Source organism: Emydura macquarii, unplaced genomic scaffold (assembly GCF_026122565.2).
Source record: "Emydura macquarii macquarii isolate MOO-44397 ecotype Brisbane River unplaced genomic scaffold, CSIRO-AGI_Emac_v2 contig_3692, whole genome shotgun sequence".
Classification (NCBI taxonomy): Eukaryota; Metazoa; Chordata; order Testudines; family Chelidae; genus Emydura; species Emydura macquarii.
In genome coordinates this window covers 1,013,833-1,039,190 of record NW_027133829.1, presented here as the reverse complement: position 1 = coordinate 1,039,190, position 25,358 = coordinate 1,013,833, and the positions used below count along the sequence as shown (strand labels likewise).

At 41.7% G+C, this 25,358-nt stretch overlaps 1 protein-coding gene across 4 annotated transcripts in view; it reads left to right on the top strand.

Moving 5' to 3' along the window:
* The window catches only part of ATRNL1 (attractin like 1), a 944,263-nt gene that overhangs the window by 279,097 nt on the left and 639,808 nt on the right, over positions 1 to 25,358 (top strand). For 3 of the 4 annotated variants that reach the window (XM_067537030.1, XM_067537032.1, XM_067537033.1), the window contains exons 14-15: positions 4,343 to 4,475; positions 5,717 to 5,898. In XM_067537030.1, the coding sequence (XP_067393131.1) occupies positions 4,343 to 4,475; positions 5,717 to 5,898 (315 nt within the window). Of the gene's footprint in view, positions 1 to 4,342; positions 4,476 to 5,716; positions 5,899 to 6,137; positions 6,427 to 25,358 lie in introns of those variants that run through there. The other variant, XM_067537034.1, reaches the window with a different exon arrangement.

The window sequence follows — 25,358 nt, the reverse complement described above, 5'->3', positions numbered from 1 at the left end:
AATTTAAGCTCCCAGGCTCATCTTTTGAAGATGCACATATTTTCTTTGAAGATGAGGACTGAGAAGTCAGTTTACCGAGTGATCATTTTGTGAAAAGTGCTTGCCTATAGATGATAGGGTGTTTTTGTCTTTATTTTTCTGTATGAGTTCATTCAAAAGCATAATGATTGGTTTCATCCACATAGTTGTTGGTGGTGTATTTAGTGCACTGGATGAGGTACACCGTATGTTGTGATAGGCACGTGTAAGACCCCTGCATCTTGAAAGGTGTGTAGAGGGGGTATTGATCATCGTAGCTGTGGTGATGTGTGTACAGCTTTGCATCGGTGTTTTGGCAGGGTGTGATGCTGCTTTGAGTTGATGGGTCCTGGTCTGTGCGGAGCTTGCTTCTGATGATGAGCTTGATGAGGTTGGGGGTTGTTTGAAGGCCAGATTTCTTTCAGGATGTGGTCCCCATCAAATGGGGTTGTAGTTGTGTAATGATACCCTGTATGAGTTCTAGTTTGGGGTGGTAGATGATAACTAGGGGTGTACAGTTGGAAAGGTTTTTTTTCTGTATTGAAGCAGGTTCTCCTGGGGTATTTGGGTAGCCTGTTCCATGATGCCATTGATTTCCCTGGTGGACTGTCCTTGTTTGATGAAGGTGGTTTTGTGTGTGTTAAGCTATATATCCCGGACTTTCTCGTTGGAGCCTGTTCTGTGGTATCTGAGTGCCTGGCTAAGATAGATTAAGGTAGATAAGATTTCTTGGTGTGTTGTGGGATGGTTACTGGATGTGAGAAGGTAAGTGTGGTGATCTGTGGGTTTCTTGTGTGTAGGGTTCTATTGTTGAAGCTGTTAATTGTGTCTGGGAAGTTAATGCTGGTGTTGGAGTGTTCTACAGGGAGTTTCAAGGATGGGTGGTTGTTGAAGCTGTGGTAGAAGTCTGAGGGAATTTAGGTAGTCTGTCCAGAGTTTGAAAATATCAACGTTATCTCAGGTATATCATTGGTTTTGTGGTACCAAAATTGGCCTATGAAGTGTTTGGCATAATGGGGCGTCATCCTGGTACCCATAACTTGGGTTTGGACAAAGTGTTTGTTGTTGAATGTTAATTTGTTTTTGGTGAGGATGAACTGGATGAGTTTGATGTGGTTGAGATGGATATCTGAATATTGTCCATTATCTTGTAGATATTTGCGACAGGCAATGATGCCATCATTGTGTAAGGGTTGTTGGTGTATAGGGAGGTGACATTCATGGTGGCAAGGATGGTGTTCTGAGGGAGGCTGCTAATGTTGTAGAGCTCTGGAGGAAGTTGGCTGTATCCTGGAGGAAACTGGCATTTGGTGTAGAGAGTGGTTTGAGAATGGTTTTTATAAGTCCTGATGTTCCCACAGTAAGAGTGCTAGGGAAGGAAATGATTGGTTTGCCTGGCTTCCCTTGTTTCTGTATCTTGGGAAGCATGTGGAAGGTCCATGGGGGTTGAATTTGTACAGTTTCTCTTGGAGTTGTTTGAGAAAGGATTTGATCATACCCTTAAATTCCTGTGTGAATTGTGCTGTGAGGTCTTCTCTGATTTCCTCATAATAGGTGATATTGTAAAGTTGTCAGTTGGCCTCATTGATTTAGACTTCATTGTTGAGGGCTATGATTGCACCTCCTTGTCTGCTGATTTGATTGCTATCTGGTGGTTGGATTTCAGGACTGTATAACTGTCCTCTCAGTGGTGGAGAGATTGTCTTGGGTATGATGTTTGGTAAAGATTTCACAGTCAATTTTTTTCCTGAAGCAATCAGTGTAATGATCAAGTGTGCGGTTTTGTCCACTGTGGGATGTCTAGGCTGATGATTCTTTTTTCTTATGACTGACGAGGGGGATGTGGTAGTTGTGGGTGGTGGTGTCATTGTCGTGAAAGAAATTCATTGAGCCAGAGTTGATGAAAGAATTCTTCTAGTTCTCCGTGTGTTAGTATGGTATCAGATTGTGTGGTACAGAAGTGGTTCAGTCCATTGGAGATAATACAGTTCTGGTTAGAGGTAATCTTAATACATTGATTATTTTGAGGTGTCGTGTAGTGTCCGTGTGATGGATCCTGGTGCCATGGTTTCTCCCAGAGGTGGTGTTCTGAGAGTTGTGGAGTTGTTGTAATTGTAATCCATTAACCCCCTTTTTTGTCCTATGACTGCAGAGGTGTTAATGGACCACTTCACCTTGAATGGTCTCATGGAATATGTGTTAACTACTTATGCTAAACAAGTTGACACTCTCAGTTCCTTCTCCAGAAGGATGCATCTCAAAAGCTTGCCTGTTTCACCAATAGAAGCAATAAAATCATCAAATAAAAGATATTCCACCTTGTCTCCCTAAGATCCTGAGACCAATGCTGCTACAACATTGCAAACATGCTTGTGTAACTAATTTGTAGCCAGGTACATAGGAACCAAATGCAAATACTGGTGGTAATGTGAGCTTCTGCTAATGATAATGGTGCTATAATACTCATCTACAGTGCTTTTCAGTTGATGAACTTAGTGATTTTCAAACATTATTTAGGGGATGACTACACTAGAGAGTTTATAGCAGCGCAGCATCTCTTTAATGTAGCCACTCTAAGTTGATGGGAGAGAGCTCTCTTTTTGGCTTAACTATTCCAGCCCCCACAAGTGATGGAAGCTATGTTGGTGGGAGAAGCTCTCCCACTATCATAGCACTGTCCACGTTGGCACATATGTTGGTGTAACTTATGTCGCTCAGGGGGTGATTTATTTAAAAAAAAGTGGCGGCTGCCCCAGGTCGGCTGATTTGGGCTCGTGGGGTTGGGGCTGAAAAATGGCTGTGTAGATGTTCGGGCACAGGCTGGAGATTGAGCTATGGGACCTGCAGCCTAGCCCTGCAAACAAGTCAGCTGATCTGGGTCAGCTGCAGCTGTGCCAGGTGTCTTTTAACTCTTTTTCATGTTGTTGCAGCAGGCCTGGCTTTTCATTTGACTGAGAGTAGGGACTTTTGTTGTTCATGGTACTATTACTTTGTTGTAAAATGGCACCAAATGCATATTAGACATAGACTTGGAATCCCATACCAGTACTAATTTAAAGATGGAGTGGATTTGGCAAATGCCTAGCTAAATTGGTTCAGCTTTATTTTTAACTACTGCATAGTACATACTCCTTGTATTATAAACGTGGAAAGGGGAGAAGACGTGAAGAAGAGCTCTATATAAGCTCGAAAGTTTGTCTCTTTCACCCAGAGAAGTTGATCCAGTCAAAAACATTACTTCACCCACCCTGTCTCTAAAATGTGGAAATAGTGAGTTTTAGTATTAACTGTATTTGCTTACTTTCTGCCGAAATAATCTTTTAGCTAGTTACAAAAAGGGTAAAGAATTAGAAATCTTCCTTCTTTTCCCTCCTGTTCTTTTCACTTACACTGTCACCTCTGGCTTTTCTTCCTCCTCTTGAATATTTCAGAAATTTTAAAATGCTTGAAATTTGTCATTCTGACAGGTATCACCAGTATCAGCACCTACTGTCTGGGTTTACTAGTATGTCTATGTCTGCAGGGAATATATTTTCGTTTAGATTAGGTTGGAGTTTGCATTGTGTCTTTTGAGTCTGAATCTGAGGAATTGCGTGTGTGTACATTGTCATCATTTGTATGTTGGACTTAAAAAGGAATTTGTTGTGGACTGGGGAGTCTGTGTTTGGGTTTTGTGATGATTATAATTAGTATAAGTTGTGAATTCCTTAATTTATATTGATTGTGTTAGCATAAATGAACTCAGGCAATCATAAGTATACATTAATGACATTTTGCTGTATCAATACTTGCATATTGCTCTAAAAATCCTGAACAGGAAAAAAGACAAATGCCTTACTTAAAAGCAATACTTCAGTCATCAAAGCAACTTAGGTAAAAACTGCCATCAGATTTTACTGCATTTCTCATTAACTGAAGTGCAGAGGGAATTCTTTTGTTCCAGGTCTGTTCTTTTGTTCTTGCCAAAGTAGTAATCTTCAGGTTCTTTAAATTTTGTACTTCTTATCTTAAATACAAGTAGATTTTTAAAAATCCAACATGAAATTACTGGAATTCTTGATAAATATTTATTTTATACATTTTGTACTTTTCTTTCTCTAACTCTTATTTTTTTGATTACCATATAAAGTCCTTTATTTTTTCTGCTCCAGTCAGTCACACCAGAACCCCTTCCCACTTGTTTAGCATCCACTGATTGATTTGTCTGCCTAACTCACAAGTAACTGGATTGGTGGGATCCTTGTACACTTTACTCCTGATTTCTGATCTTTGAGAAATTTAACAAATGGTATACTCTCTCTCTCTCTTTTTTTTTTTTTTACAGTCAGTCAAAAACTACACCAAATGTCATGTGAGAAATGAACAGATCTGTAATAAATTAACCAGCTGTAAAAGTTGCTCACTAAACCTGAACTGCCAATGGGATCAGCGTCAGCAAGAATGTCAGGCTTTACCAGGTAAAAGCTTTGAAATTTGAACTCTGCTTTTTAATTGTTTTTAGAACGGGGTGAATCTTCTAAATTAATTTCCATGAATATTTACTCAATTAGAAAAAATGAGGTTTTTTTGCTTGTGCTCACTCCCCTTTAAGATCTGCTTTTCAAGGAAATCTAGAGACTGAGTTAACTGGCAGGAATGTTTTTGAAAATAGTGCATTTTAAGATGCTAATATAGAACATTGCCAGAAAGCAAATTTTGACTTTCTAACCCCAAATATTCTTACTGTGTTTAAAAAAAAAAAAAAAAAAAAAAAAGATTTGATGCATCATGCACAACCAGTCAGGAAATATAAACAGTACCAATGTGATCTGTGTGTCTAATCAAAGCTAACAAAAATTACTACTTTTTTTAATATCAAATTCTTGTATTCTGATTCTGAGCAATTTACTGAAAAAAAATTGTGGAAATTGCTCAGTGAATAATTTATAAATAATGAATACGTTTTAGGCAATCATAAACTGTATGTAAAGAGTCTGTGAAGACACTAGTTTAATAGAATACATTAACTGCTATGAATTAGGTGCTCATCTTTAAACAATAATGTGCATGTGACTCATGTCATCATACTAATGATAAAATTAAAGACATCTTTCCTTAAAATTTTAAAATATCAGAACTTTGTTTTTTACCCTCATTTAGTAGTGTATATCTAGCCATCATAATGTTATAGGATGATTATCATTATAAGATTATAAAAATGACAAAAAAAGAAGACACTAATTTGTGGTCTTTTGGTTTTAATAAATTTGTTTTCATATTTCTAAAATAAAATTTAGATAATCTCTAATCTACTCATTTTTCTGAGGCAACTATTCCCATGGCACCTAAATGTCAAACCTGTATATATTATTTGCATAGTATAGCCTTGAATGCTTATTTACATGCAAGTGTTTATAAATGTCAGAAAGATTATACTAGCAAAGCTATTAGATTGTAACTCAGAAAATAATTTACAGCAATAAAATATATGTTGTATTTTTTCTTATTAATCGACACTTTTACTACATTGACATTTAAAACTATAAAATTTGATTTTCTAGGTTGTTTAATAATATTGCATTTACAGATTAAGTTGAAACCGAGTAATGGTATATACTGGACTGTGACTTGGAAAAAAAAACCCTAGCCCTCTAGATGTGTACTTGCATGTTTTTTTTTAACACAACTTAGAATCCTATATATGTGATTCCTGTTCTAGCTCATCTGTGTGGGGAAGGATGGAGTCACATTGGAGAAGCCTGCCTCCGCATAAATTCTAGTCGTGAAAGCTATGACAATGCCAAGCTTTACTGCTACAATTTGAGTGGGAATCTTGCCTCATTAACAACCTCAAAAGAAGTGGAATTTGTTCTGGATGAAATACAAAAGTATACAGTTCAGGTATCTTGAATAACTATAATTCACATTCACAGAAACTTGGGGCAAGGGACATATTCTACTAGTCTGTCCAGGGGAATGGAACTCAATACACTCTGAAAGATTTAAGGCAATGTGTTGCCAACTGACTAATCTGTCAATGATCCAGTGGGATATTATTTAAATCTTTCGTCCACACTATTGACATAGAAACTCCCAAATGCCCTCTTTCCTGGCTTCACCCTCATATATGTCGGTTACAGATAACTTGCAAGAGAGGAAAGGTGCCTTGAGTACTGATGATTGAAATCCCCACCAGAGTCCAATGCATTGTGACATCAAGATTTTAAAAAACAAATCAAAATAAAAATGGATACTGTAATTTTAAATGAGAAGAACATTTTTTCTGCTGCACTGTAGCATCTGCAAATTGCACACAGGAATTGTTTTGGGTGGTGGTTAGCTTGATTGATCACCAGAAAGCAGAATTGAGTATTTCTTACCGTGAGGAAAATGCAGTTTACTTTGTGGTTGAAACTGCTTATATTCAGATGAAGATGTCCATGTTCGTTGTTAGAGAGAATTGTCTCTAAACGTTGTTTTTAACAAAGCGTTATTTTTGCTTGAGTTTTGGTTTGTAACGCTCATTGGAGATCTAGAAGTGTTGGTGTTGCTTCACATTAGTACAGGCACACTTAATTTGTAATTGCACCCTCCTTCAGATTTTCTTTATCCTGGTTGTTTATTCCTAGGTATATGACTGAACTGGTAGTGGTGATTGATGACCTCTTGTTGCAAAGTTTGAGGAATGTCCATACTGAAATTGTTAGATCTGTCTGCTGACTTTGATGTGGCAGAAAACGATGTGTTTTTATCTTGGCTGCACGTCGTAGTAGAGATGAATAAAACTGCTTTGAAGAGTCATGTTTAAATGGGAATATCCAGAGAGTGATTTTAGTCGTGTTCCTCTACCTCTAGTTTGCTTTTCTTTGTAAGTTTCAGAGTTCTGCTCTTATTCCTACTTGTTCAGTGTGCATATAAGATTTTGAGGAGGTTAGTAAAGAATCAAAGGTTACAATTTCTGCAATATATGGATAAACTTAAATCCAGTAGTTTATTTACATTGTGGCCAATCCTACTAAAACAGTAGAATGGATGGCTCAGTGTCTGTTGGAGGTAAGTCTCATCCAAACCTCCAATCTGGGTAAGACAGAGATGTTAGTAGGTGGGGGAACTGGAGAAATAACCTGTTCTGACAGGTTAGTGATCCCCCAGAGTCAATAATGAGTCAGTTAGGGAATAAATGAGTTTTATTATAAACACAGGAGTAATATAGGTTTTTAACTAGTTATACTCATCTAAACAAACAATTAACTATAAAATATAGACTAATATAAAAGGATATAAAAACAATTAAGCACAAAACATAAATTGATATAAGAAAGTATTAAACAGGCAACTAACTATAAAGACCTAAACTAATATTAAACAGACAGTGGTTCCCTGCCTGGGAATCAAACCCTGGTCTCCCAGGTAGCAGACAGGGACACTTACTACTATGCTACACAGACAATTAGTTAATTACAGGGCACAGAAGGGGGGGTCACACAGAGGGTTAACTACAAGGCACAGGAGGCAGTCAACTACAAGACAGAATGCTTTTACACAGACACACAGAGATTTCACACAGACAGTTAACTGCAAGACAGAAGGATTTTACACAGATACACAGAGATTTCACACAGACAGTTAATTGCAAGACACAAACGGGCAGTTAAACAGACAACATAGCTGTAAAATACAGACTGATAGTTAACTCCTCACCACACAGACGTAGGAGAACACACAGGCTAATATCCACAGCATTATTCGATTCGATTTGGCCGGCAAAACATGTTTCACGCTCGGAGGGGGGGGGGACACGTGAGCGGGAGAGTCGGGGACCAGATGATCAGGCTGGTTTCGATGAGGCTCTCCGCGGGGAGTTGGGAAAGACCCCTCTTTATGGACTAAATGGGACATGAAGGGTTAACTGATTGGTCAAGCAATATGATATGGGCTTCGTGCCAGCACTGGATTGGCTGGGGGACACTTGCAGTTTTCCTGGTTGCTGGGGAGTTTCGTCTCCCATGGTCAGTTACATTCCTCATATATGACGTGGGAGCCAAAGGTGCAGCTGATTGCATGGTTACACCCTAATAAGGTCAGGTCGTGAGTTGACTGTTAGCACCGAATGGGTAAGGGGGGGCGAGGGGTGGTCATATGCAGGAATTCGTCCAGCAACATAACCTAGAATTATATCAACACCTCCAACTAATGGTTGAAACCCATTATTTGAGAGTTAGGATCGCCTTTTAGGATTTTGTCAGATCTTTGAATGCTGCTGAATGCTCAGATGACAGTTGAGTCAGTCAATCTGTACCAAGAAGGCATGTCTTGACCACTTTTTTGGTTATCCAGGCCATTGTCACCTTGAATGTACTCTACTGTTGGGGGGCTACACTTGGGATTCTTTGTAAACTAAAGTTAGCCCAAAATGCCACAGTTTATTTACTGTGCCACAGAATGCCACAGCCCATTTATGAAGAACAGAGCACACAGATATAACTGATGGGATGTTTTTTTCACTCATGTCTAGCCTAGTGAGGAGACATCTCCATCTGCCCAAACGTGCATTCCACCACCATTTTGCAAGTGCTGAGCCTGTTATTAAAACGCTCCTTGTCGCTGTCGAGGTGCCTGGTGTAGGGCTTCATTAGCCAAGGGAGCAAGGGGTAAGCAGGATCCCACAGGATCACTGTTGGCATTTCCACATCCCCAATGTTAATTTTTTGGTCTGGGAAGAAAGTGCCCACCTGCATGTTCATCAACAGACCCAAGTTCCTAAATATGCGCGCGTCATGCACCTTTCCAGACCACCCCACATTTGATATCGGTGAAAAAATCCTTGTGATCCACAAGGGCCTGCAAAGCCATTGAAAAGTACCCCTTGCGGTTAATGTACTCTGTTGCAAGGTTGTCAGGTGCTAAGATAGGGATGTGCATGCCATCAATAGCCCCCCCCCCCCCCAATTTGGGAAGCCCATCATGGCAAACCCATCCAGTATGTCCTGCACGTTTCCCAAAGTCACTACCCTTCGTAGCAGAAGTCTGTTGATGGCCCTGCACATTTGAATCACAGCAGCCCCCACTGTAGCTTTACTGACTACGAATTGATTCCCAGCTGAACGGTAACAGTCGGGGGGTTGCCAGATTCCACAGAGTGATGGCCACTCACTTCTCCACCATCAGAGCTGGTCTCAAGCGAGTATTCACGTGCTTCAGGACTGGGAACAGCTCCACGCAAATTTCAAGGAAAGTGGCCTTTCGCATACGAAAGTTCTGCAGCCACTATTCATCATCCCACAGCTTCATAATGATGCGGTCCCACCAGTCTGTGCTTGTTTCCCGGGTCCAGAACCGGCACTCCACCAATTGCAGATGATGCGTAACAGCCTGCAGCAACTGGGAATTGTTCTGCTCTATGGCTTGTAGCAGGACAGCCTCAGTGACATCGCTGTTGTCTCTGCTTCAGGTTCACTCTTGCCTTTGAAAATACTCCAGGATAAGCTGCGATGTATTTGTGATGCTCACAAAAATAGTGCAGAGTTGAGGGGCTCCATGTCTCTGCAGCAATGGCGAGTGTGCGGAATAAACAAATGGCGCGAAAACCCGTTTCCTTTTTGTTTGGGGCAAGAAAGAAAGAGGAAAGAGAGTAGCATTGTGGGACGATGCTAATCTTCCCAACAGCCTCTGCGGCTAGTTGCACTGTGAGATAGCCACCCACTGTGCACTGCTTTGAATGTCGACTCAAGCATGGTGAGTGTGAACACACAAGCCTGGCACAAGGAGCATGGTGTGAACACGGTCCTGCGACTTCTAAAAATCGGCGGGTGAAAGTTGATTTAAAGTAAATCGACTTCACTCTGCAGTGTAAACATACCCTAAGCATCTGATAACATTGGGAGCCCAAAATTCCAGTGCACCAGATACACTAACTGATCATGGACTGAAGTTCAAAGTGCTGGTTTATTTTGACTTTAAACCCTAAATGTCCAGGTTATAACTTTTTCTCTCTCTCCAAATTGCTGAAGTTGTGATCAGCAAAGTTCCTGAGCTAGAGATCATCAGATTTAGAAGAGAGTGAGCTGTGAGGAGGGCCCATTCTGATCTGTTGGGGTTTATACAAGCTGCAAAGTCTCTTTTCTTTGTGGGCACCCAGTGCCGGGAATGGGATAAAGGTGGAAAGGGTGTGCATGTTAATTTGTTAATTGTTGTACAATGCAGTTAGGAGTGGGAATGAATTGCCATTTTATGCGTGGTCAGTGGTGGATTTTAGGTGTTCAATCTAACAGTTGATTGTTTTGCATGTTGGAAGGCTCACCTATATCACAGATGGCTAATTTAGGAAAAACGGGGTTTTAAAAAGCCAGCTTGTAAATGATCAGTGGAGCTAGAGAACAGGATCAGCAGAAGGGGAGTTTTGTGACAAAGCATAAAGGAGTTTGAGAGCCAGATGCATCTAATAAACATTCTCTAAAGTTAAACCAATAACCCCACAAAGGAAAGTCTTCCCCCTCTCTCCCCCCCAGAACGAACAAACAAACAAAAATCCTGCAAGAGCAAAAATAATGCTGGCAGAAGTCCAATAGCTGAATGGTGGCTATCCTGTTTATTGCACTGAGTGCAGCATGTATACTTATCTGCCTTGTGGGCAAGTGGCATACGTGTACATTCAGTGCAAGCAACTCATGGCCCTTAGAGACAGAATACGGGCTCTCGAGACCACAATGGCTGAATTGGAGGAGCTAAGGAAGACAGATGAGACTTTCTGGAACACAGTAGATTGGTCCCGCAGCCTTTGTGCTGTTGAGGAGGATGAAAGTCTCAGGGAAGGAGAATATCAGGCTGGAGCAGAGGGAAATGATCCCATAGCTGTGACCGTCCTTCCAGATGATATATCATGGTATCCTCTCACAGAGGATACTGCTCCGGGGAAGGGAATGCCAGTTATTAGGGAGAGAGAATTAATAGTAATAGAGGATTAAATTATTAGGAATATAGATAATTGGGTTTATGATTACCAGGAGAACCGTATTGTGAATTGCTTGCCAAGTGTGAAAGTTGCAGTCCTCTCAAGACATCTAGACAGGCTTATGTGCAGTGCTGGGGAAGAGCCAGTTGTCGTGGTACATGTAGATACCAGTGACATAGGGAAAGGTAGGAGAGAGGTCCTAGAGGCCAGATTTAAACTGCTAGGAAAGAAATTGAAGTCCAGGACATCTATGGGCAGCATTCTCTGAAATGCTTTCAGTTCTACATGCAGAACGAGTTAGACAGGCAGAACTGCAGGGTCTCAATTCATGCATAAGCCAATGGTGTTGGGAGGAGGGTTTTAAATTTATTAGGAACTAGGGAACCAATTGGAAATGGAGGAGCCTACTCAGGAAGGATGAACTCCACCTACACCAAAATGGAACCAGATTGCTTGCATGTAAATTAAAAAGTAATGCACATAGCAAAACATAATCCCAATTACACATACCAAATGATGGGGTCTAAATTAGCTGTTATCACTCAAGAAAGGTCTTGGAGTCATTGTGGATAGTTATCATAGAAGATGAGGGATGGAAGGGACCTCAGAAGGTCATCTAGTCCAACCCCCTGCTCAAAACAGGACCCAACCCCAACTAAATCTTCCTAGCCAGGACCTCTAAAGATGGAGATTCCACCACCTCCGTAAGCAACCCATTACAGTGTTTCACCACCCTCCTAGTGAATTTTTTTTTCTAATATCCAACCTAGACCTCCCCCACTGCAACTTGAGACCATTGCTCCTTGTTCTGTCATCTGCCACCACTGAGAACAGCCTATCTCCATCCTCTTTCAGGTAGTTGAAGTCTGCTATCAAATCGCCCCTCACTCTTCTCTTCTGCAAACTAAATAAGGCCAGTTCCCTCAGCCTCGCCTCTCATAAGTCATGTGATCCAGCCCCCTCATCATTTTAGTTGTCCTCCACTGGACTCTTTTCAATTTGTCCACATCCTTTCTGTAGTGGTGAGAGGGCCCAAAACTGGACACAGTACTCCAAGTGAGGCTTCACTAGTGCCGAATAGAGGGGAATAATCACTTCCCTCGATCTGCTGGCAATGCTTCTACTAATGCAACCCAATATGCCATTACCTTCTTGGCAACAAGGGCATACTGTTGACTCATATCCAGTTTCTTGTCCACTGTAACCCCTAGCTCCTTTTCTGCAGAACTGCTGATTAGCCAGTCGGTCTCCAGTCTATAGCAGTGCATGGGATTCTTCCTTCCTAAGTGCGGGACTCTTCACTTGTCCTTGTTGAACCTCATGAGATTTCTTTTGGCACAATCCCCCAATTTGTCTAGGTCACTCTGTACCCTATCCCAACCCTCCAGCATATCTACCACTCTGCCCTGCTTAGTGTCATCTGTGAACTTCCTGAGGGTGCAATCCATCCCATCATCCAGATCATTAATGAAGATGTTGACCAAAACCAGCCCCAGTCCTGACCCCAGCACTCCGTTTGATACCGACTGCCAGCTAGACGTTGAACCATTGATCACTACCCATTGAGCCCAACAATCTAGCCATCTTTTTATCCACTTTATAGTCCATTCATCCAACCCATACTTGTTTAACTTGCTGGCGAGAATACTGTGGGAGACCAAATGAAAAGCTTTGCTAAAGTCAAGGTATATCACGTCCACCACTTTGTACATATCCACAAAGCCAGTCATCTCATCATAGAAGGTAATCAGGTTAGTCAGGCATGACTTGTCCTTGATGATCCATGCTGACTGTTCCTGATCACCTTTCTCTCCTCCAAGTGCTTCAAAATGGATTCTTTGAGGATCTGCTCCATAATTTTTCCATGGACTGAGTTGAGGCTGACTGGTCTGTAGTTCCTGGGATCCTCCTCCCATTTTTTGAAGACAGGCACTCTTATTCTGTTTGCCTTTTTCCAATTGTCCGGGACATCTCTGAATCACCACGAGTTCTCAAAGATAATCGCCAGTGGCTCTGCAATCACATCAACCAACTCCCTCGGCTACATTGTGTCCAGCTCAATGGACTTGTGCATGTCCAGCTTTTCTAAATAGTCTTGTACCTGTTCTTTCAGCACTGAAGACTGCTCACTTCCTCCTACTGCTGTGCTGTCCAGTGCAGTAATCTGGGAGCTGAACTTGTCTGTGAAGACAGAAGCAAAAAAAAGCATTGAGCACTTTACCTTTTTCCACATCATCTGTCACTAGGTTGCTTCATCCATTCAGTAAGGGATGTACACTTTCCCTGACTTCCTTCTTGTTGCTAACATACCTCTAGAAACCTTCTTGTTACCCTTCACGTCCCTTGCTAGCTACAACTCCAATTGTGTTTTAGCCTTCCTGATTTCACCCCGTCTGCTCAAGCAATATTTTTATACTCCTCCCTAGTCATTTGTCCAAGCTTCCACTTCTTCTAAACTTCCTTTTTGTGTTTAAGCTCATCGAAGATTTCTCTATTAAGCCAAGCTGGTTGCCTCCCATATTTGCTACTCTTTCTGCACATCTGGATGGTTTGTTGCTGCACCCTCAGGAGGTTTCTTTAAAATACAGGTTTCTTTAAAAAATAAGGTTTCTTTAAAATACAGCCAGCTCTCCTGGACTCCTTTCCCATTCATATTAGCGTCTCAGGGATCCTGCCTATCAGTTTCCTGAGAGAGTCAAAGTCTGCTTTTCTGAAGTCCAGGACCTGCATTCTGCTGCTCTCTTTTCTTCCTTTTGTCAGGATCCTGAACTCTACCATCTCATGGTCACTGCTTCCCCTACTAATTCTTACCTGTTTGTGAGCAGTGGATCAAGAGGAGCATGGCCCCTAGTTGGCCCCTCCAGCACTTGCACCAGGAAGTTGTCCCCAACACTCTCCAAAAACCTCCTGGATAATCTGAGCACTGCTGTATTGTTCTCCCAGCAGATGTCAGGGTGATTCAAGTCCCCCCTGAGAACCAGGGCTTGTGATCTGGAAGCTTCCGTTAGTTGTCTGGAGAAAGCCTCGTCTACCTCATCCTTCTAATCTGGTGGTCTATAGCAGACACTCACCACGACATCACTTTTGGTGCTCTCACCTCTAAACTTAACCCAGAGACTCTCAACAGGTTTTTTTCCAGTTTCATACTGGAGCTCTGAGCAATCATACAGTGCAACTTCTCCAGCTTTTCTCCCCTGCCTGTCTTCCCTGAACACTTTATACCAATACATGACAGTGCTCCAGTCATGTGAGTTACCCCACCAAGTCTCTGTTATTCCAATCACATCATAGTTCCTTGACTGTGCCAGGACTTCCATTTCTTTCTGTTTGCTTCCTAGGCTTCTTGTGTTCATATACCAGCACTTAAGATAACTGTCCGATTGCCCTACTTTCTCAGTATGAATTAGGAGGCCTCCCCTGTTGCACCCTCCTCCTTGTGTTTGCTCTGGTATCCCACTTACCTCCGGGCTTAGGTCTCTATCCCCCGGTGAACCTAGTTCAATGCCCTCTTCATTAGGTTGAAAACTGCATGCAAGTCTTTCTCAAAAAAGATATATTAGGATTAGAAAAGGTTCAAAGAGGGCAACAAAAATGATTAGTGGTATAGTACAGCTTTCGTCTGAGGAGAGATTAGAAAGACTGGCACTTTCAGATTGGAAAAGAGATGATATGATAGAGGTCTATAAAATCATGAATGGTGTGGAAAAAGTGAATAAGGAAGTGTCATTTACCCCTTCACATGATACAAAAACCAGGGCTCACCGAATGAAATTAATGAACAGCAGGTTTAAAACCAGCATAAGGAAGTGCTTCTTCACACAATTCACAGTCAACCTGTGGAACTAATTTTCATGGAATATTATGAAGGCCAAAACTCTTAACAGGATTGAAAAATAGTTCCTGGAGGATAGGTCTATCAATAGCTATTAGCCAAGCTGGTCAGGGATGCACCTGAATGCTCTGGGTGTTCCTAAACCTCTGACTGCTAAAACCTGGGACTGGACCATGGGAGTGGATTGCTTGATAAATCACCATGTTCTGTTCAGTCCCTCTGAAGCATCTGACACCCAGCCACTGTCAGAAGACAGGATACAGGGCTAGATGGACCGTTAGTTTGACCCAGTATGGCCAGTCTTATGTTTTTATCTTCCTGGAATGTATGTTTTAAAAAAACAACAAAGTATGTTTTTTTTTAAATTACTATGTCCGAACAATGTTGAGATTCCATACAGATAAATCAGTTCTTATAAACAAACGAGACATTTAATTTTTAAAACACAGTTTCTGGGCTTTATACCATGCAGCATGCCCTTGGCTGTACAACAAATTAGTTTTATAGTAGCTTATGTTTTATAGACAGGGTGAAAAAAGACAGTTATGAATAATAATTAAAATTTATATCAAGCTAGTGGTTGATTTGGAAGATCATTATGCTGCAAATGAATTAAGATTCCTACCAAGGAAATGGCAATATAATCTTGCCCTTTACAATTGTTTGCGTTGTATTAGTTCTGAATGCAAGAATTTAAAGTAATATATTATAAATTAAAGTATCATTTTATACTATGTTCTTGAAAAAGATATGCAAATATAGGTCATGTTGCTAGTTTTATTTTACAGCAAATTTGGAAGTGGACCATGTAAGCTGATTTATTTTCCCTTGGAATACACCTGTGCTTTTCTCTTATTTGCTAAGGAAAGTAATGCATTCCCTATGTTTAAAACATGTCTCTTGATTTGTACCTACTGCAGCCTTGAGATATATTATATCTGACTACTTTTTTGCCTAGTAATAATGTTAACTTTGCAGACAAAACCAGAATTACAAAATCAAGAATAGGTCCATTAGAAATGACTCCTTGAATTATTAACTTGACTTTTTTCCTGTTTGCTATTAAAATAGCACATACAAGTGCCTAAAAATCTAAGAAAGAAAGACCGTGAGTGAGGCCACGTTTATATTTAAATAGCTGCATCACTATATCACTTTAATGAAGATGCTCTCCACTGACAGGAGAGAGCTCTACTGCCAGCGTAGTTATTCAACCCGCCTCCCCCCAAAGAGGCTCTCCTGCCGACATAGTGCTGTCTACACATGGGGCTAGGTCAGTGTAACTATATTGTTGAGGGCTGTGGATTTTTCACAGCCCTGAGTGACGTAGTAATACTGACATAGGTCTGTAGCATAGACCAGACCTGAGGTAATATCTTTTATTGGACTAACTTCTGTTGGGAGACCTATCTTGTCTCTCTAATATCCTGGGACCAACACAGCTACCACAACGCTCCATACACCAATATAAAATTGCCTATGACAGACTGTTAATTTGACAGTTTGCTGGCTGGCTTGTAGTGCAAATGAGAAATGGCTGTTTTATTTCTTTGGAATGCCAGACTTTGCTAGATTTCAAAGCTAAAAACTTCTGCAAGGTGACATCCTACCAAGAATATATTTATTTAAATGAATTATGTCCTGAGGTATAAAAATTTCAGAAAACACACATGTGGCATATAACAAAGGTAGACAAATGCATTCACTTTAAAGGGATATCTGGGGTTAAATGATCATTTACTTATCAGAAACTTCTAATGCAATGATACAGTGATTTATGCTGCACTACTGTTAGTTTTTTTAAAAAAGTAATTTCTCTTTCATTCCTATCTGCCTGTCCAGTTCTATTTATTCTGTGTTATAAGTCACTCTAAATGTGCTATCAGTTGTCACAGAAGCTCTATGAGATTTTGCTTGATTTTCTTTTGTCTGCCTCTTCCTCTCAGACTCCAATCAGGATGATTTAGGGGGTGAGATTTCATTTTAGATGACTTGTCTTTGTTACAGACAGTGTTGCAGAGTTCACAAATGTAGTTGGAGCAGCTGTAAGGTGAGAAACATTCCTTAATCTGAAATATCTATGCTTGAGTTTGACTTTTACTGTTACTATCAAAGGCTTTAAAAATGTTTTTCATGTGAAACAAAAGCTTTTAGGATTAATGGATGCAGAAGAGCAACATCTGAAAGTAAGAATATGGATCTGCTTTACCTGATATTTTTGTATTGAGAGGAAAAAACAACTTTAGCAATCATTCATTTGTAGCAGAGACAATTGAAAAAAATATCAGCACGTTGTCATAGGAGCCACTTATAAATTCTTTATCATGTATAAAAATATAGAATTTTATAGCTTGCTTTATAATATTAAAGGCCCATTGCTCTGCAGTAACTTTGGCAACATTTGCACATCAGGTTCAGAATGAATTCATAACACAAAATTTGTGAATTCCTTCAGAGAAGGGAGACAGCTTCCATCTTTCTAATCCCTTTAAGAATCCACTGCTGGAGTTTAAGAAAGCCATCATAGTGGTTCCTCTAAGACTCAGCGCTAAAAAGCTGCTAGTAGGCTTCCACCTTAAAAAAAAAAAAAATCCTGTTGAGCTGAAGAAGGAAGGAGAGAACTATGTGTGTATTCTTTAAAAACAAACAAACAAAATAACTTAAAAGATAAAAGCAGCCTACGTATAATTTGTGGGTTTTGGTATCAACTGAAATTTGTTGCAATAAAGAAATACAGTAAATCAGGTCATTTGGCTATACCTTGGATTTCAGAATGATTTCTGCTGCTTCTCCTAAAGCCTCCTGGTTTCTAACAGCATCTTGTCTGCTCACATGCTCTGTTAGTTTGCCTCACTCCCACAACTCCAGCCACGCCCTTTCTCTAGAGGAGGGGGCTTTTAACAAGTCCTGGGCGGGGTCTTGATTGCCTCCAGGTGTGTTAATTTATATGGAATAACCCCTGCTTAGCTACTGGGGAAAAGGAACTTGCTGCTCCTTCTGAGGCTGATCCATGAGCCCTTGAGCTAGCACTCTCTTGTGGGGGCCAGTCCCCGTGCACCCCTTGCTGCCACTGCCATTTGTGGGCTCTGCTGGCCTCCCTCCCCGCCCCCCTTCCCCGGTGCTTGCCCCTGTGACCCCTCCCTGTAAATACCCTCCTCCCCTATCTGCATTCTAGTGGGGAGGAAGGGTCAGCCCTCCCTCACACCTTTGCCTTTGCCTATTCCCTTCGGTGCTTGCTCCTGTCCCTTTTCTCAAATGGATGGGGAGACTGTGGGGGGAGTTCCTCCCCCGGTCAACCCTATCCCCCACCCTCAGCCTGTTCCCCCACCCATTCCCACAGCTACCACTATGACCGACGTTGCTGCCAGATCTATTGCCCCCACTACTTGCACTGGGGCACTGGCAGTGGCAGGCACGGGAGGGACCTCCACTGCTGCTGCTACGATTTCCTCGGCCGGTGGAAAGGGACAGGGGAAAAAGAAGGGTAAGAACCCTGCCTGGAAGGCAAAGCATCCTGGGGTGGGGGAAGCTGTTGGTGCTGTGGCCCCACCATTGACCACAGGCCCTCCTTCCCCTGCTGCCCCCTCCACCAGCTCTGGGGGTGCTCCTGCCTCAACCCCCAGAGCGTAGGCCCAGTTAGCGGCTGGTGGGGTGGCGGCTGCCCCGTCATCTGCCTGTACCACCTCCTCGAATAACATCTCTAGGGGCTGGGGCCCCTTCCCTTCCCTGACCAGGAGGCATGGCATCCGTTGCCTCCTGGTGGCTGCTTCGTCCCACGTGGAAATCTACGTGCGGGCATTGGCGCGGGTGGTGGGGCTCTTGGCCATCGTGGCGGCCTCCAAGATGTACAGCAAGGTCGTCTTCTTTCTAGCATCGGAGGCCACTGCCCAGGAGGCGGTGGAGAGGGGCCTGGTGGTGGGGGGCTTCTATGTCCCCCTAGAGCTCCTGGGGGACCTGGGTATATGGGTTATCCTTACCTCTGTTCCGCCCTTCCTCCCTAACGCTGCCCTGCTCCCCTTCTTCTCCACTCTGGGGAAATCTATTTCTGTTACCATCCCTCTCCTGCTGGGCTACAAGGATCCCACCCTCCGTCACGTTTTGTCCTTCTGCCGGCAGGTCCGGATCCAGCTGCCGCCGGCGGCGACACATTACAGGGAGGCTCTCGGAGGGTCCTTCCTGATGCCCCATCCTGGAGCATCCACCGTTCCTCGGGGGAGCCCTGGTGCTTCCTCTGCTGGGTGATGGGGCATGTACGGAGGGACTGCTCCCTGGCCCGGGGCAGAGGAGCGCCTGGGCCTGCTGAGGTCCCAGTGGGCACCGGCCCTGCCACCGCTGGCGACCCTGAGTTCTTGGTCCCTATGGCTGCCGCTCCTCCTCCTAGTCCTCCAGAGCTTTTCAGTGGGCCCCAGCTCTGTCTGCCTCCCCAGCCACCCTCTCCCTACGCACTGAGGTGCAAGCCCGTCCACTTCCCGGATTTCAAATAGTAGCACTCTCCGGTAGCCATCTAGTCTGACCTTGTCATAACATAAAGAAAAATTAGAGACATTCTAAAGCACAACATGCTTCATTTAACATGCTTTTCTGCCAAATTTTTCCTAGATTATATAACTCTCTTGTTAAATTATACCTTAAAGGAACACTTTCTAATTATAATCCTGATTTCTAAAATGATTGCAACCCCTCCCAGTTTGGTATCATCTGCAGTTTATCATCCAAATACTTAATGAAAATATTGAATAGTATCAGATGCAGGATAGTCTCTTGCATACTAGTTATGACCTCGCAATTAGATAGAGAGTCACTGGTAACTACTGCTTAAGTATGGTATTCCAGCAAGTTGTGCACCCCTTTATAGCATTTCATTTAGACCACATTTCCCTAATTTCCTTATAAAAATGTCACTTGGGACTGTGTCAAAAGCCTTACTAACACTCAAGATATATGTCTGCTTCTTCCCATATGTCCACTAGGCCAGCAGTCTTGTCAAAGAAGGAAATTAGGTTGGTTTGATATGATTTATTCTTAACAAATCCATGTTGGCTATTATTTATCACTCAATAATTTGTTCAAATATCTTTTTGGGTATTGAAATTAGGCTGAGTGGTCTAAAATTCCTTAGGTCCTCTTTGTGTTCCGCCTTTTAAAGATAGTTATTATATTTATCCTTCTGAAGTCCTTTGGGACCTCACCCATCCTTCATGGGTTCTCAAAGATAATTGCTAATGGTTCTGAGATTGCGTCAGGTAGTTCCTTTAGTATCCTGTGGTGAATTTAATTAAGCCTTGCCAACTTGAATACATTTAATTTATGTAAATATTCTTTGACCTGTTCTTTCTGTATTCTGGCTTTTGTTCCTTCCCCCTTGGTAATATTAATTGTGTTAAAAATTTACCAGATGTGACAGAATGCACCCCATATACATCCTTATGGAGTGAATTGTGTATCATTCATGTTCACCCTTATACTGTAACTGTGTATTGCTTAATGCAAATTATGTCATGTAAGGTATTTTTGGAATGCCCGTGAGATACTGAACATTATTGTTATAGTAGTGTTTTTCTTGCAATGTCATGTGTATGGTTATGAAACTTTGCTATGTAATATTTCCAAACGTGTGTTTCACATGGCTTGAACAGATCCAGGCATATGCTAAAAACGGGTAATTCATGCCTCTCTGGGGCATGCATACAGTAACACTGGACTGACCTAAGTATCTGGTAAGGGGATGCTCATCGATTCAGGACATGGAAAAAAAACCATGCACGGATACTTTTGTTACCTGAGCCTGAAGGGGGCTGAGGGTGAGGCCTGAGAGAGGGGCACAGGAACATGTTAGACAGACATGACATGTTAAACATGTTAGACATTTTGGTCTCTTGAGCTCTTTCTTGGAATCCATTTACAAGAAAACATCAAGACTGCCCACAGGGGGAGCCTGGTTGGAGGCCATTCAATCTGCCTGTGGTGAGAACCATATAAAGACTGTAAGGCTATTGAAGTGTGAAGTTTAGTTTAGAATGCGATTTGCTTTTATTTCTTCCTGATCAAATCTGATTTATATTCCTCTGTCTTATAATAACTTAAAATCTTTCTGTACTTAGTAAACCTATTTGTTTATTTTATCTAAAGTAGTGCATGTGGTTTGAGTGCATGTAGAGACTTTGTTTAGAGTGATAGAGCTGGTGCATATCAATTTCTTTGATAAATTGACTAATCAATGAGCTTGCAGAGTTTGCAGAGCTCTGAACTCTGTAAAAAGCAGTTCCTAGGCTTGCATCTGGGACTGGGGTATTAGCTGGGGGGGTCACGCCATTGCATAATCCCATGAATGACTGGCCAGAAGCACATATTCACTAGGTCAGGGACCACTTGCTTTTAGATGGCTATGTGCAGGCTGACCCAGGAGTAGGGGTTCATACAGCGGGGCAAGTGCAAGACGGCCCCAGGAGTGGAGGGATTAGGGTGACACAGTGATATACCAGTCCAGATTGCAGAGGGGAATGTTAGGAAAGGGATAGATAAGAAGAGAAAAATACCAGAATGCCTCTATATAAATCTATATATTAGAATTGGAAAAGGTACAGAGAGAGGCAACAAAAATGATTAGGGTTATGGAACAGCTCCCGTATGAGGAGATATTTAAAAAATTGGGACTTTTCAGTTTGGAAAAGAGATGACTAAGTGGGGATGTGATAGAGGTCTATAAAATCTTGGCTGGTGTGGAGAAAGTAAATAAGGAAGTATTATTTACTCCTTCACATAACACTAGAACTATGGGTCACCCAATAAAATTAATAGGCAGCAAGTTTAAAACAAACAAAAGGAAATATTTCTTCACACAATGCATAGTCAACCTATGTAACCCTTTGCCAGGGGATGTTGTGAAGGTCAAATCTATAACAAGGTGTAAAAAAGATAAGTTCCTGAGGATAGGTCCATCAATGGGTATTAGCCAAGATGGTCACAGATGAAACCCCATGCTCTGAGTATCCCTAGCCTCTGTTTGCCAGAAGCTGAGAGTGAACAATAAGGGATGGATCACTCAGTGATTTCCTGTTCTCTTCATTCTCTCTGAAGCATCTGGGATTGGCCACTCTTGGAAGACAGGATACTGGGCTAGATGGACTATTGATCTGACCCAGTATGGCCGTTCTTATGTTCTAGACTTCATGTGTGGCCAATACAACTTTGGCTCAAGTCAGTTTCCTCCACAGTGAAACACCTGATGAGCTGGAGGATCCTAATTCTGCCTTGGGTCCTCTTAGTGCTGAATTGGTAGTTCTATCCCAAATGTCCAGAAGTTAGTATCATTTGTGACTCCATCACTGACCCAGGCATAGGTCACAGACTGTTAGGGATAGACTGGGAAGTCCATGAGGACCATCTGCCAATACAAGGGACATGGTCCCCAGTTGGACAACATATAGAATTGGGGCTGCTAGACTGTTATGTGTGGCATTTCTTCTGTCCTGTGACAATCAGTAGTGTAGCTGCTAACAGACAATATGCTGGCCATCCAATACATAAAAAAGCATGGGGGAACCCACTTGTCCCCCTCTGCAGATCAACAATCAAGTTGTGGAAATTATGTCTCCTGTTTGGCATAAACCCAGCAGCATTGTACCTCAGCAACAACCTGATAGACTTCCTAAACAGATAATCTGTCACCAACCTCAAATTGTCATTGCAGAAATCCATCACTAAGTCAATATTACATCAATAGGAGTGTGATGTTCCCTTCTCCAGTCTGGACTGGTGAATCATTTTGTCACCCCCACTCCTGAGCAGCTCACACACAGCCACCAGCAAGCAAGTTGCCCCTAGCTCAGTGAGTGCCTCTAGCCAGCCACTCATGGGATTATGCAATCGTATGACCGCATTCAATTCCCCCCAGTCCCAGATGCAACCCTAGGAACTGCCATCATACAATGTTCAGTGCTGCCTACTGAACACTGCAAGCTCATAATTAGTTCATCAATTTTAAGAAATATATTGATATGCACCAGCTTTGTCACTTTAAATGGAGTCTCTAACATACCTGGAATCACATGCACTGTTTTAGGTAAAATAAAACAAATTTATTGAATACAGAAAGATTTTAAGTGACTATAAGTCAGAGGAAAGCAGGTCAGATTTGGTCAAAAGTAAATAAAAGGCAAATCACATTCTAAACAAAACTTGTGTTTTGTGGCCTTTCCAAGAGCTATGAACACACTGTGTCAATGGGTACAAGTAAGCAAACAGCTCTTTCAAAGCAGAGTACATTTATTTAATGACAAAAGCGTGCAGGGAAAACATACAAAACAATAAAAAGGTCTAAATGCATACTCAGTGTACCAAAAGTCTTCCATAGTTGGGTCTGGCAAATCAAAGTCCTTTCAGCCCTTCAGCCGGGTACATTTCCTCCCCTTTGGATAAAAGGTCATGTCTATTCGTTGGATCAAAATGAGTCAGGACTCTCGAGTTAGTTTTAACTCAGCTTTTATACCCCAAAAGCCTATGTTCCAACGCCTTCTGAAACACATAAAACTACTCACTGCCCTTTTTGCCGGGGAATGAAGCCTCAAAGGCTAAGTATCTGCAGAACCAGCCTTGGGATTTTGCATTGATCACCCCTACTGAGTCCAGATTCCCCAGGAAATCCACCAAGTGAGCCAGGAACATACAAATACATATAACACACATTGATACAAAGAATTATGAATATTCTGTGGGCTCGTATTGTCTGGCCAGTCTGAATATAAAAGTTTTCATCCTTCCATACAGATAACATTCATAAAGTTAATACAGTAGACCTCAAATACACTGCATGTGGGTGAAATATCTGTGTCAGAGATGTCCAGTCAATGTGGATTCCATGACCCACAAACCATCCATGTATTCCAGAGTCCTCCCTCAAATTGCAAGGGAACTGTTGGAGGGTTGCAGCTCCTCCACCCTCTATGCCCTCACCCAGGAAAACAAAGAAGATGCAGGACATATGCATGGCCCTGATGGACAGTCCTACTAGAAAAGATTCTCATTTCATACATGTGAAGTGCATGTCAATATCTGGGGATCCACAGTGATTAAAACATCCCAAAGAAACACAATTACAGAAGGCTAAGTAATGGTTTTATTCCTAAAATAGTTGGACTTTTATGAGGCTAAATTTTACTTTGTAGAGAGAGGCTATGGAAGTAACTGAGTGAAGTCTTTGGCCCAAATTACATGGGAGTTCATTAGTATGCAAGTTATCATTGTAATTTGGTACTCTATTGGAAAGAGACAGAGATCTCCAGCAATCTATTTGTGGGTTTAATAATTCTTACATCTTCTATACCTTCCCATCAATGTGGATTTCTCACATAATACGTTTTTTGGCAGCCTGTTATCATTTGTGCAAAAGATTATACTAAATAACTGGATAAACTGTGACCAGTTGAATTTTAAACAATGGCTGCATATGGCTTGCTAAGAGTAGCTGTAAGTTTGAAAAAGTGGTTGTGAAAAGAAATGGATGAAAGGAGAAATGTTGCAAAGAATGGCTCCTAATCTCCTATAATTTCAGTGTTGTACAGTTATGAAATATATGAAGGTATATTTGAAGCTGTGTTCTGCAAAATTAGTAAATATTTTGCAAGGTCCCTAAAGTTAGTTAGTTAATTAGCCCCCCCATTATATCTGTGCTGTTTAGGATAGCGATGAAGCACCTCCACTCCTGTCTGTTTCTGGCAAGTCTTTCAAAGATTTTTCAGCTCTTTGCCATGTAGTTTTTGGACGGCCTCATTTTTGCTTGCCTTATTGCTATTATGTTGATGGAATCAATGTCCATTTGAAACACATGACCAATCCATTTCCATGCCTTTTGGTAATGATGGTGCTCTTATCTTCTTGGCTACACTGTCTGAATAGATCTTGATTTGAGATTGTTCTGGGCCAAAAGATACAGAGGATTTTTCTAAGGCAGGTTGTATGAAATGGATATGTCATACTTTGGATGTGTCATACTTGGATATATCATACTTTGCCATTTCTCAGCATTCTGCGCTATAAAATAGTGTTGAAAGTACACAGCTCTGATAGATCTTAAGTTTAGTTTTGATGTTACATTTTGATGATTTCCAGACTTTATTTAAGCTCCTAAAAGCATTCCTGGCTTTGATTCTGTTCCGAATGTCTTGACTTATTCCACCATCCTGTCTGATGGTACTGCTCAGGCATGTGAATGTTTCTACATTAGTGAGAACGTAATCCTCTATCCATATTGGTGATGAGTTCCAGAGGGGTAGCCGTGTTAGTCTGTATACAGCAAAAACAACGAGAGTTCTCTAGCACTTTAAAGACTAACAAATTTAATTTCAGTAGGCATAAGCTTTCGTGGGTTGCACCCCACTTCCTCAGCATTTCAGTATGCCTACTGAAATTAAATTTGTTAGTCTTTAAAGTGCTACAGAACTCTCGTTGTTCATAGTGGTGATGGTGAGGCAATATTAAAAGTCACGATTTCTGTCTTATTGTGGCAGATTTTCAGTTGAATTTGCTGGCTGAATATGTTGTACAGTTATTTTCTCTTGTACATGGTGATGGGTATGTGAT